At 34.6% G+C, this 13,677-nt stretch overlaps 1 protein-coding gene across 2 annotated transcripts in view; it reads left to right on the top strand.

Moving 5' to 3' along the window:
• Positions 1-13,677, top strand: part of DCDC1 (doublecortin domain containing 1) — a 483,981-nt gene that overhangs the window by 33,748 nt on the left and 436,556 nt on the right. Inside the window, exons 5-7 of one of the 2 annotated variants that reach the window (XM_045484847.1) lie at positions 6,484-6,753; positions 7,947-8,103; positions 8,597-8,759. In XM_045484847.1, coding sequence (XP_045340803.1) covers positions 6,484-6,753; positions 7,947-8,103; positions 8,597-8,759 — 590 coding nt within the window. The remainder of the gene's footprint in view (positions 1-6,483; positions 6,754-7,946; positions 8,104-8,596; positions 8,760-13,677) is intronic. The other variant, XM_045484848.1, reaches the window with a different exon arrangement.

Here is a 13,677-nt window from a genome sequence, read left to right as displayed (position 1 = left end):
GAAACTGTAACACCAGATGACACCTTGATTTCAGTTTTATGAGATCCAAAGAAGAGGGTCCTGGGAAGCTTTACCCAGACCCTTGACCCATGGAAACCATGTAATAATAAATAGATATTGTTTTAAGCCACTAAGTTTGTGGTAATTTGTTGCCCAACAATAGGAAACTAATACAGATAGATGGATGATAGATAGATAGATAGATAGATATTTTTTTTAACGTTTATTTATTTTTGAGACAGAGAGAGACACAGCATGAACAGGTGAGGGGCAGAGAGAGAGGGAGACACAGAATCGGAAGCAAGCTCCAGGCTCTGAGCCATCAGCCCAGAGCCCGACGCGGGGCTCGAACTCGCGGACCGCGAGATCGTGACCTGAGCCGAAGTCGGACACTTAACCGACTGAGCCACCCAGGCGCCCCCAGATAGATATTTTTTAAGAAGGTATATTTCTGGGGGTGCCTGGGTGGATCAATCGGTTAAGCGTCCAACTTCGCTTCATGTGAGGTCATGATCTCACAATTTGTGAATTTGAGCCCCACATCAGACTCGGTGCTGACAGTTGGGAGCCTGGAACCTGCTTTGAATTCTGTGTCTCATTCTCTCTCAGTCCCTCCCCCCATTTGTGCTCTGTCTCTCTCTGTCTCTCAAAAATAAACAAATGTAAAAAAAATTTTTTTAAAAGAAGGTATATTTCTGAAGTTGTATAATTGATATTCTTGTACCAACCTAATGTAGTAGAATTTAGGCTTTAGGCTGGAAAAAAATGCTTTCTTACTAGTGGTAAAAGAGTAAATAATACAGTGGTGAATTGGAATATTTGACAGAAATCAAAGTCTAGCATTTTATATGGGCTACATAATTGATAAAGTATAGTGATTCCAGCTATCAAATCTACCAGGGCAAATGTGAATGCACAGGAAGGAAATGCATTCCTATATGCAAGGGTAGCATAGAAATCTTACCAATCTTTCAAACAATTTGAAATCTTTATATATATGAATTGTTTACAGATATAATGAAAGATTTATAGTAAAGACACATCATAAACTTACAGGACAAGATAATAAGACTGACATAGAAATGTTAAAATTTATAAAATTATAAATTAGTCCAGGTTCCATAATGTGGTAGATAGCTTCAACAGTGATTGAGGACAAATTGAGGTTATTTTTTATGATAAAGAATCCTTTCCTAAAATGATTGGTTTAGGAATCCACATGGATTTAAGCCATGGATTAACCACATGGATTTAAGGTACACATATCCTTGAAAAATGGAATAAGGAAGTATATATAGACCACAAGCCCATGGAGGGAGCAATAAATGGGTATGATATGTTCTAAGGTTCTTGCATTATCTGGAAGGTAATTAATTAGTAATTTATATTAATCTTTAATTATAGGATTCATATTATAATATCCAATGTTTCCACTAAAAATAAGGTTAAACAATGCAGGGCATTCAATCTAATAGAAAAAAATAAAATAATAAAAAATATATATTATTTAATCCAAGAGTGAACAAGAAAGGAATGCAATGGAACAGAGAATGCATAGGAAGACTAGAAAACAAATTGTAAGGTTACAGGCTAAATTCTCAATTAAAAGACAGACAGTCTTGGTGAAGGAAATAACTGTGGGAAGGTATAGTACAATTCTAAAAGGCAAAAACTGTCTGTGGGGGGACAATAGCTATACGAAGATATATATAAATCTAAAGGTGGAAGAAAGTTCACTTTAATAAATCTGAATGTCATGGGATTTCTAAGAAATTTTTGCAGAGAAGCCAAAAAGATCTTTCAAAGGAAAAGATGAGGAGAAATAAGAGAAAGAAAGACAAATAAGGAGGCTATAATTATGGTTCCTTAAATACAATCTAGATATTAGAGTTGTATTAGCTAAAGAGCACTACTGGTTCATTGCTGCTAGTGTAGAACTACCTCCTTTGCCCACCTCTCCAATCAAATAATATAGTGTCTCTGCTTATCTTGGCATAGTAGACAGGCCATGCATCTGAGAGTCCATCTTACTCTAAGCCCTCCTGTACCTAGTTTTGGGCCACTGGTGGGTACTTTCCCATCGACAGGCTTGCCAGTGGCTTACGAGATTGCCTACCTTGAGAGTTCTACCCAGCAGGGCGTCCTAAACTGGATAGTGATGCAATTAAAGTTTTGGGGGCATTGAATGTGAGTCATAGAGAGTCTTCAGAAAGTAGTGTGGTACAGAAATAGGGAGATACATAGAGGAAGTTAGCAGAAGCCATGAGGAGTAAGGAGAAGGACAGAGGTAGGTTAGGCAATAATGACGTAAGAGGAAGAAGCAGTTAGATACAGAAGGATAGATGAGGTTGTTGAATAAAAAAATGTGGCACTCTACTAGAGTTGTGGTATTTGTTGTTGTCTTTTAATTTTTTTTTTTTTAAGTAAGCTGGATGTCCAACATAGGACTTGAACTCATGACCTGGCAGTCAAGAGTCCATGAGCCAGACAGGTGCTCCTGATTTTTAGTATTTTAATTTGAGTACAGCTAATACACAATATTACATTAGTTCAGGTGTCCAACGTACTGATTGTACAAGTTTATACATTTTATTATACTCAAGTGTAGCTAACATCTGTTCCCATACAATGCTATTGCAATATCATTTCTACTACAGTTGTTCTTAAGTCAGTAGTATATTCTAAAGAGCAATGAATGGTCTTCTAATTCTCTTTGTGCCCTGCTGGAGTGGTTTTATTTCCTTTTTTCAGTTTCTGTGTATACCACTAACAAGCTCAGTCACCTGAAACCCAAATGTGTTTGAGCTGAATGATCCTAACACCCTCGTTTCCAGCATTAATTTAACAAGCCATGTGTGTGGGTTTAATTCCCTGTGTAGGACAAGTTAGCTTTGCCAAACAGTTCTGTGATTATCCTCTCACACGCCCAAAGACTAGGCAACACATCAAATGTTATAAGAAAAAAGAGTTTAATAGTGTGTAAGGACTAGTGCAAACCTGTCATCAACATTGATAAAACAAATCAAAGCTGAAGACTACAGATGGTGGCCCAGTAGTGACATTTTTACATGAAAAGCTACCTTTTCTTAACCTTTTTAATATAAATTACTAGAGAAAAGCAGATAATAAATAAATATATGGTAAAATCATATTGCTTAATTTAATTCTTTTAACCATTTACCAGGTAAATCTCATATAATTTATTGTCCTAACCCTACCAGAATCATGTGGAGTTGGCAGGGAGAAGCATGAAAGTTTCCCTAAAGGATGCCAGTGCTGTTACCAGAAGACAGGGGGAAGATATGTCAAGAGACAAAGAAAAGCAAATAACTTTTACATGATTAGATTGAGGACGGCAAGGTATACTTGATAAAATTTGTTTACATTCTGATAAAATCTGTAAAGACCATATAGCAACTCGAAAAATGGTTATTAAGACAATATTTAAATAAAAAAGGCAAAATACTGAATTAATAATGGTATGACACATGATGCAGGGTCGTAGAGCGAAACAGTCAAAGAATTCTTGAGGCATTTTATGGTGCAAAAAGATGTCTTTATTATAGCACTGGGACAGGAGCCATGCACAGAAAGAGCTGTGCTGTGATTGTGAAGAATGACTGATTACATAGGATTTTCTATCCTACAGAGGTGAGGTGACATCAGGGCTCTAGGAAATTAAGTCTATAGGTTCTTGGAGGTCTGGCTGTTACTAAGATTGTGTAAATTTTTCCTGTAAATCAAGGCAGTTATAAACTATAGTAGAGTTTCATGTCCTGCATGACTGCGATCTTTATCAGTTGACCATTTGTTTCTCCCTGCCTTTGTTCTTAGGCAGTCACTAGTGCCTAAAGAATGTTATACGTATCCCATCTTAAGGGGAGGAGGTTTGTGGGGTGTCAGCTTGAGTTTTGCCCTCAGCTTGCCTTTACCCTCTCATCAACACAGTTGAAGCTTTGAAATATGGAAAAAATAAAAACCTTTCACTTCCTGGTGGTGTGACAATGGATTATTATATAAAATCATTAGTATATTTGTAAAAATATTTGATAGTAAACAAAATGCATTCATTGAAAAAGAAAGACATGAGGCACCTGGCTGGCTCAGTTGATGGAGCACATGACTCTTGAACTCAGGGTTGTAAGTTCAAGCCCCAAGTTGGGTGCAGAGAATATTTTTAAAAAAATAAAATCTTAAAAAAAAAAAAAGACACCTGTTCTTCATTAAGTAGAGAATTTGTTTTCTTTCTTTTCGTGAGTATTTGCTTTCCAAGTGATTATTTATGGGCACTGGGAACTATTTATGAGATCTGCAGATCTTTCCTCCTGTCTGTTTACTACTCTTCCCCTAAGTTGAAAAGCTTGGTGACCATTTGCAGTTCCATTGCTACTGCTGCAAAAACACTGCCACTGAGACATGACCTCTGCCTCATGCCACCATTCACCATTGCTATCAAAATCCGAATAGCCCAGGTCTGAAGGAAGGTCTCACCTCTGCCAGAGCTAACGTCCAGTGATCAATTCAAAAGGCTGCCAAAGTTTTGAGCCTGGCTAGGTTTTGGAGTGTAGGGAAGACTACTTCTCTCCCTAGAACTACAGTCAGTCTAGGACAGACTTGGGTAGAAACATGTGATAACAACAAATACAACTGCTTGCATCCCAGTGTTTTAGCTTTATTGATCCACTGTATCAACTCTCATACACACACACACACACACACACACACACACACACACACACACACATCAATTTTCCCCATGCCACATGAAAGCCTTTCATTCTTTCAGAAGAAATGATCAACCATTTTACACATTTGTGAACATAGAGAGGACAGGCCGAAGAAATAATTGTGATTGTAATGACATTGGTGGATAAAAAAAATCTGGAGGAGGGGCTGGCTGTGCCAAGCTTTCCACATTAAGCATATGCTAGTTAATATTTGCATGAGTGGGTGGGGTTATAATACATTATGCATAAAAACTATTGAGGAACTAACAAATTAGGAAGAAGCAGATTTGGTTTGTATAAAAATACAAATACATACATGGAATACTGAAATAATATGTGGAAGTTTACTGTCATCTATGCTTAATCATCATACAGCTCAATATTCTCAATTATGTTAAAACGTGTTTCATTTTATCATACCAGCAAGTTCCCTATATACTGCATCTTTATAATTTGGCATTACACAGCGTCACAGGTCATATGGTCCTTTGTTGAAACATCATAGTTTTTTTTTACATATTTATTTGCTTTTGAGAGAGAGAGAGAGAGAGACAGAATCTGAATCATAGTTTTTTTTTTAAAATATTTATTTGCTTTTGAGAGAGAGAGAGAGAGAGAGAGAGAGAGACAGAATCTGAAGCAGGCTCCAGGCTCCGAGCTGTCAGCACAGAGCCTGATGCAGGCCTCGGACCCACGAACTGGGAGATCATACCTGAGTCAAAGTCTGATGCTTAACCAACTGAGCAACCCAGGTGCCCCTCAAATATCATAGTTTATCTAAATACTACTACTCCAGCTTAACTGTCAGGTAGGGTGACCAACTGTCCCAACTTGTCTGAGATTCAGGGAGTTCCTGGAGTGTGTGACTTTCAGTGCCAAAGGCAGGGCAGTCCTGAGTAAACCAGGATGAGTTGGTCACCATAAATCTAGTCTGCCATGAGGCCTTCATGAACTTTATTCTAGCCTATGTAGTGAGTTTGCCTTCAAGAAATTCTTTGGGCATTTATAGTTAATACACACCCATAGTTCTAAGCAGATTGTTTAGCATATATTCTCTCTGAATTAGGGGATAGTTTGCAAGTTTCTTGAAGGTAGGAGACACATCTCTTTAACTTTTAGATTTCCTAATACTGAACAGAGTACGGAGTAGTTTTTAAATGAATCTAAGAATTAAAGCCTGGGTGGCTCAGTCAGTGAAGCAACTGACTTCAGCTCAGGTGATGATCTTGTGGCCCATGAGTTTGAGTTCCCCCATCTGGCTTTGTGCTCACAGCATGGATCCTGCTTGGGATTCTGTGTCTCCCTCTCTCTCTGCCCCTCCCCCTCTCACACTCTATGTCTCTCTCATAAATAAAACACTGAAAAAAATTTTTAATTAAAACAAATTGTACTTAGCTGTTTTAAGCATTATACAATCTTTCTCCTTTAGTTTGATAGAGCAAAACAATTCAATTTAATGGTTATGAATGTGAGTTTATTTTAGAATGGGCATGGGTTCAGTTTTCTACCCTGTCAGCTTACTCATTATGTGAACTTGGGCAAGTTAAGTGGCCTCTCTGACCCACAATTTCTTAAATCTGTAAAATGGGGATGAAAATAGTACCCACTTTCCAGGGATATTCTAAGGAGTAAACAAAATAATGACTAAGTGTGTAATATTTTGTCTAGCACATGTCATACAGTCAGTTATATAGTAGTTGTTAATAAGTAATTACAAATCAATTCGCTGTATTCTTCCCTGGATGGTTTCTTTCAGAGAGTTTATGTCATCCCAGGCAAAAGCAGTTATTAAAACAACTGAAGATTATTTGCAGCCTCAGTTTGGCCCCAACAGGCTTTTGCATTCAGCGACAGTATCAGAAGGGTCAGGACTTCAAGATTGCTCCCCACATCAAACAGTATCAGATCATAGCCATGATGAAATATCAGACCCATATAGCTACAAATCAAACAGTAAAAACAATTCTTGTTTTATATCAGTATCCAAGAGAAACAGACCTGTCAGTGATCCAATGGGTCAACTGAGGTAATCAAAGCTATTCTCTGTTCTTTTTAACCCACTGCTGAAGCTTTTTCCTTTGAGCAGAATTTATAATGATTCAATTGACTATTTCAGACATTAAAATGTAACACATCTCTAGGGTTTTGTTTCTGTTTTTGTTTTGTTTATTTTTTCTTTAAAAGCACCTGAGTAGAATGTTGCTAATTACACCTGTGGAAAACATGAGTACACTTAAATGTGGATAATATGAAACTCTGAAAAAAATACTTGAAGCAGAATCAGACTAGGGCTACAAAATATCTGTTTACCAGATATTTGTTTAAAAATAGAAATGCATACTTTTGATATTTAAGCAGTATTTTCCAGTAAAATCAAGTTGAAATGAACTTATTATAAAACCATTTTGTGTGTATATTTTCACTTCAAGATTATTGTCATAAACTGTCAAACCTAAGAATTTATGGATAGAAAAAAATGTTGGTAAGAGCAAAACTCAAACCAAGAAACTGATACTCCCGTTATTTTCATGTTTGATTAGGTAGGTGTATTATGACTTTAATTTACCTGAAGTTTTTATTTTAAAATGTTTACTTTGCTTCTGTGGCATTAAGAATTACCAGGGTTAGTTAGAGAACTCTGAAATCAAAACAACATATTAGTCATTTACCATGTACTTTTGCTGAGGAAATAATGAGGACTGAAACTGATTTTGGATGAAGTCAAAACTTAGAAATTTTCCTTTACTACCCCAAACAATTTGAGATGAAGGTAATTACAATTAACTTTAGAGTAAGAAATTTAGAATAAGAAACTTTGAATTTCAAATCTTTTTTTAAAAAATCAAAGTACTTTGATAAACATGAAAACTTAATGGAAAATCTTACCCGTTTGCTATTTCATGATGGTAGGACCATGTTACTATTTTTTGTTTTCTATCAGAACATAGCATGTATACATACATTTTTTTTAAATGAGTGTTGTGGTGTTTTATAAGTAAATTGATAAAAATCAATTATTTTCAGCTGCCTTACATGAACAGTTTTAGCAAGCCTATTCTATATTAAATTTTTTAAATCTTAGCCTATAAAAAGGTTTTTTTGGTGAATACTTAGAAACGATCACTAGGGATTATATCTGTAAAACATGCCTAAGATAATATTTATTTAAATGTTACTATTAATTAACATACACCAATTTTGTGGGTTTTTTTCCTTCAGAGATGCAGAGTTCTCTTCTGTAAAATTTCAGCTGGCCCAGAATTGGCAGAGATCATGTCAAAGACACAAACTTCATCCCAGAGTGATTACAGTAACAGCTTACAAAAATGGATGTAGAACAGTCTTTGTGAAAGTTACAGTACCAACCATCACCTTGGTAAATAGTGTTCATAAGTTTTCAGTGCTTTATTTCTTCCCTTACTCTTTCATAATATAAAAAATGAAAAAGATGGCGTTGTGTTAAAATTTTCTTTTTAGTGATGAATCTGTAAATTGCTTATGTATACATAGATCTCATAGGCATTTTATTTCTTTCTTGTTTATCCACATGTAAATGGTACATTTAATAAATAAATGACCCTTCTGTTTAATAAACAGATGCAATGGTTTTCTGTCTTGTGGAGTTGTTAAACTGACAGAATATTTAAGAACTAAAATTAGACAATAATTAGATATTCTCAGAGCTGTGATTTTCCTCTTCTTTGTATATTTTCAAGTGCTAGAAAATACATTGGTGGAGTTACTTCAGTTACTTAACTTGGCCAGTGACTCAATGGGTGTCTGTTTTCATCGTTAGCACCTTTTGTTTCATGGCAATGTGTTGCTTCTTTGTCCTAACTCACTTTCTCTTACCTCTTGCTTTCTTCTAGTTGCTGGAGGAGTGCACAGAAAAGCTGAATCTGAACATGGCCGCACGACGAGTGTTCTTGGCAGACGGCACTGAAGCCCTCAAACCTGAAGATATACCCCATGAAGCCGACGTTTATGTTTCAACAGGAGAGCCCTTTTTAGATCCATTCAAAAAAATTAAAGGTAAAAAAGAAAAAAATATACTCTACCCCCACCCACAGTAAATTGCTTCAGGGGTGCAATTAAAAAATGATTTTCATCCTGTCTTTTTTGCATGGTTTAACAAAACTAATGTTTACGCATTTACAGCTCAGTAAGAGGATAATGTGCTTAATGAAAGAAAAATCCACTGACAGCCACGTTTATTGCCCTTCATTAGCATTGGTGCTTAATTTAATATAGATCTGAATAGACATTAGGGAGCCTGCAGGAGGTTAAATGGTGAAAATATAATAAATTAAATCAGAGATTATTGAATTTACTGTTTAGTTTCTGTGACACCCAACAGACATAATTCATTAGATTTATTCTCTCAGAAAATAGTTCAAAGTTTCAAGGAGCATTTATTCATTTACACTCTTGGTCTTTTTTCAGATGGCATTAACATAACTATGAAAATGTGATCAGAATAAACATATAATTCTTATATACATGTGATTTTCCTAACAAAATTTTCCATAAGGTAAATACTGCAGCTTGAGTTTTTTAAACCTTGAAATGTGTGTGTGTGTAGTTTATATTTGTGTGTATATATAATAATATATATACACATATGTGTATATACACATATGTATATTATTATATATATACACATATATATGTGTATATACACATACGTATATTGTTATATATACACACAAATACAAACATATGTATTTTAGACATATGCTGGTAAGCTCTTTTTTCAAAAGTGCAGTGTTTCTAACATTCACAAATGTGATTTTCTAAACTAAAACAAACATTTTTCTTTCTTCAGTGAGAAAGAATACATTTCTAGAAAGAAAGAAAAGTACTGAGAATATTCTTACAAGCATGTCATATCCATAGTCTGTCATCAAATGCTATATATAGTAATCACATTTAAATGACATAAGAACTTTGGCATGCAAATTCAGGGTATCTAACTGCTATGTTCCCCTATACTTTTAATACTTTATTAGAAGTATTTTTTTCTACAACTGCTATAAAGCTGGTGAACCAGGACAAGTCTAGGCAATAATTGCGTAAGTGGAAGAGAAGTAATTCTGGAGTTCATTACAGATGAGATGATGAAAATTCTTTCTCTATTAATGTTATTATATAAGATGATACTAGGGTTTCTATCTCTTTGAAAATACTTGATCATCAGGAATAATTTCTTGAAATCAGTAGAAAGTTCAAGGTAATTTGGTTCAAGGTAAAGAAACTTGTTGCTATAATACTCAGTAAAAATTACCTGTGCAAAAGTGTAGACCCATATATTTTTCAAATCTTGATTTAACTTTAAATTATGGCTCCTTATATTTTGTATTCATTGAATCATTTGTAAAATTAATCTTGTATAAAAACATGAGTCTTTGTAGGTAAATGTTTCTGTGACTATTTTATATTTAAGTGTGTATGTAATGAGTGCTTCCTTAAAATCTTGATTGTTTTTATTAATAAGAAATACTGGCCTTTCATTGATAATGGTATTGGTGAAGAGATATATAAATATTATTTATAGCCAAGCTTCGTGGAATATTTTCTGGACATGTATGCCTAAAATAACAGTGTTAAACACATGACTAGCTTGGTGGATGATTTTTAAATGTACAAACTAATTTCCTCCTACTTTTTGTTTTCTCTTTTATCCTTTTTAAAGCCAAGTCCAGAACAAAAAACTTCTCTGCTTTGTCTGCATATCTTTGGCTGTGTTTCACTGTGACATGCACTGCTGTTCTTTTAGCACCAAAATGTTGGCACACACTCCTGAAAATTTCACACCATCTCTTGCTGGATCAGCAAGCTTAACCCACCAAAATCTGGTGTTGTGCAATGGTTTTTGACTGATAATCAATCTTTATGCTGCTCGACAGTTGTTGCTGGGACACGGAGTAGAGCAGGTGGCAGATGTGCCTTGTCTTTTGAGAAAAGAAATTGTAGGTGAGCTTGGACACAGACTAGCATATCACATGTCCATTAAAAAGACCTAGGATAAGTATAATGGGGAAAAAGCCACTTGTCTATGTTAAGCTCATAGATAAGCCTAGAAGACTAAAGACTGATATTTGGTTTCTTCCAGAACCTTAAGAACATAAATGTAAATAAATATTATATACACATAGTATAGTCTTTAACTTGAATTAAATAATTTGAGAGAAGTGTGGGAAGATTTCAAATATATATCTATATCTATCTATATCTATCTATCTATCTATCTATCTATATGTCTATATATCTATATCTATATCTATCTATATATGTATATATCCCACATATTCACATGTACTTTTTCAAATCAGATTAAAATTACCTTTCTTGCATGTATTTTACAGATAATCAATAATTTGTCAACTTGCCATGAGTGTACCATAAAAATAAGACATGTGTGAATAGTCTTGAAGGTGGTAGATAAATTTAGAGTAAGGAAGCATTCTAAAGGTAAATAGGATAAAAACAGCTGGCAGAATTGGGTGCTACTCTTGTAGCTCTCTACGTGAACATGAATATTTTATATTCAGGTAATCAACAGGCATGAGAGTCAATAATTAGCCATTACTTTAATATAAAGATTTCCATACATTCAGCAAACATTCATTGAGAGCCTACTATGTGCCAGGTACTAGACCACATCAGAGACAGATGAAAAGGGGGGCTTAGAGTCTTTTTTTTTTAAACCATTATTCTTTTATCTCTGATTTTAACTTCAATTTAATTTAATTCAATCTAAATTTAAACCAATAAGTATTTAAGTATCTAGTATGTATACAGTTTTGGCTTAGGGATAGAAGTCCTGGCCTTTAAGGAGCTTATAAGTTACAAATCCTTAAAATTGAGAACCCTTTTTAACACATAAGTCAAATGGGTCCTCCAAAGGAAAATTTACGTTATTTCTGGTATAGGAAGGCCAAATAAGTCTGTATATATTTTGGCAATTGTATTTCCATACTTCACTGTTTTCTTATTGTTCTTTGGAAAAGCAATGTCAACAGTGAAAATAGCCTCAGAACTATTTCCAGATTTACTAAGGTAGAAAAAGACCTAAGGAACATCTCTAATTTTTAACTACTTTACTACCCATTTTGAGTACCTCTGTTGACAGCCAGTGCCACTAGATTTAATAGAAAGCCAGAGAGCTATTTATCACATACCTGGAAACACAAAGCGTTCATGTAGAGGTCAAGCCAAGGTCAAGACTGACATGAAGCATTCCCTGTTGAAAAGCAATATTAAAATAATTCTTACATTTTGAAGTTAAATGCCTAAGCAGAAGATTGTGTGTGGGGAAAAATAGAAATCTTTTTTATAATAACTCTTGATGAAGATCAACGGTCTTATTAGGTCATATAATTATGGCATTTGAAGATTCTGAAATCTATTAATGATTCTCTAGAATTGTGAAGATGTAGTTAATGAATTGTTTGAAAAGGCATTTTAAAAGTTTTTGGATTCATGGGCATGCACTTTAGGTTTTATTCAGTTTCCTCAATCTTCTTTAATGGCACAGTGAAAATGCTTGCATCAGATTCATGGGGTTTATGAGAGTTTAGCTCCTTTATAACTGTTAGAAGCTGTAGGCAGTGCCAACCTAGCATAAGAAATGCCCTGCAATTACTTAAATGTCTTAAAAAAGATGAGAGGAAAAAAGCTGCTTGGATCTAACTCATTAGGTCCAAGTTCCATTGTGTGGTGTTCTGATTGTTTAAAGTTTTCTTTAGCTTTATATTTTCATTCTTTCCTATATATTCTATTCGACTATTTGGCTTTTAGAGCTATCATTTACAATGATTCATTTCAGTCCTGAGTTTTGTTAACCAGAAATGAAACTGAGTACTATGAATAAGATTTTACATCTTTCATATATTGTATTGTGAAGATGTAGTCCCAGAAAAAAATCCGTGAAAAGAATTCTTGATACTACACCTAAGATCTAAATTTAAACCTAGAGATTTTCTGCTAACTGCCATGTGATCTACAAAATGAAATAATTTGCTGTGACAGCTTGTGATTGACAAGAATATGTGTGAGCACATTTAAAATAGGCCATCTTTTCATGTAGAAGTAAATGTCAGTGAAATGATGGATTCTCATCATTTTAATTATTGATGATTTGGAAATATTTCAATTCCATGACATACAAGACACATTCTAAATAGCAGCATAACACTTTTTCTCCAATCTACGTCAATAATGAAATGTTCTGTCATATTTTGTTTTTCAAAAAATGCGTTAGTTTAATGAACCTGGATTCATGCATTATATTTTGTTCCATTATGTGTCTCTGAATTTGTTGATTTTTAAATGGTTGTGTTAAAAGCACATGTTTCAAGAAATAACCCACTACCCACCTCCTATCACACCTTGCTCTTCTTGCTGCTAGATCTCAAGACAGTGCTACAGTGCTGACTATACCAAGGACTGCTTTGTCCTGCTAAAGCTAAGATTGGGTTTTGTGATGATCACACATGGGGTGACCACTACTTAATTCAAGCAACTACAGCAGGAGTCAGGGTGGGCTTTCCCAAGTTCCTAGCTATCACATTGTTTGCATAGTGTTGTAATAGGCAAGATTACTTGTCAGGCCATTTTATCTCCTACTTAGCTGCACATATTCAAAAATAAGAATATGACATTAGATAGAGAAAAAACTCACTTTCTTCTGAGATAGCACATGATTCTTTTATCTATTTTTGCAAGTGAGGGTAAAACTTAAGCATGTATTTTATTTATTTCCCTATCCCAAATGTTTAAAACCTGTAAGAGTGTAGCGTATCTTTACTATATAAACAGATGTCGATCTAAAGAATATTGCAAGAGTTGGACCTTCCAAAAACTGTCCTTAGCTAATAGGAAAATCTAGAGCATACAAGTGGCAGCATCTCCTTATATTGTCAAATTATCAAATCATTGAGAGTCATCT

Source organism: Leopardus geoffroyi, chromosome D1 (assembly GCF_018350155.1).
Source record: "Leopardus geoffroyi isolate Oge1 chromosome D1, O.geoffroyi_Oge1_pat1.0, whole genome shotgun sequence".
In the NCBI taxonomy this organism is placed as follows: domain Eukaryota; kingdom Metazoa; phylum Chordata; class Mammalia; order Carnivora; family Felidae; genus Leopardus; species Leopardus geoffroyi.
This window is presented reverse-complemented; position numbering and strand designations above follow the sequence as displayed.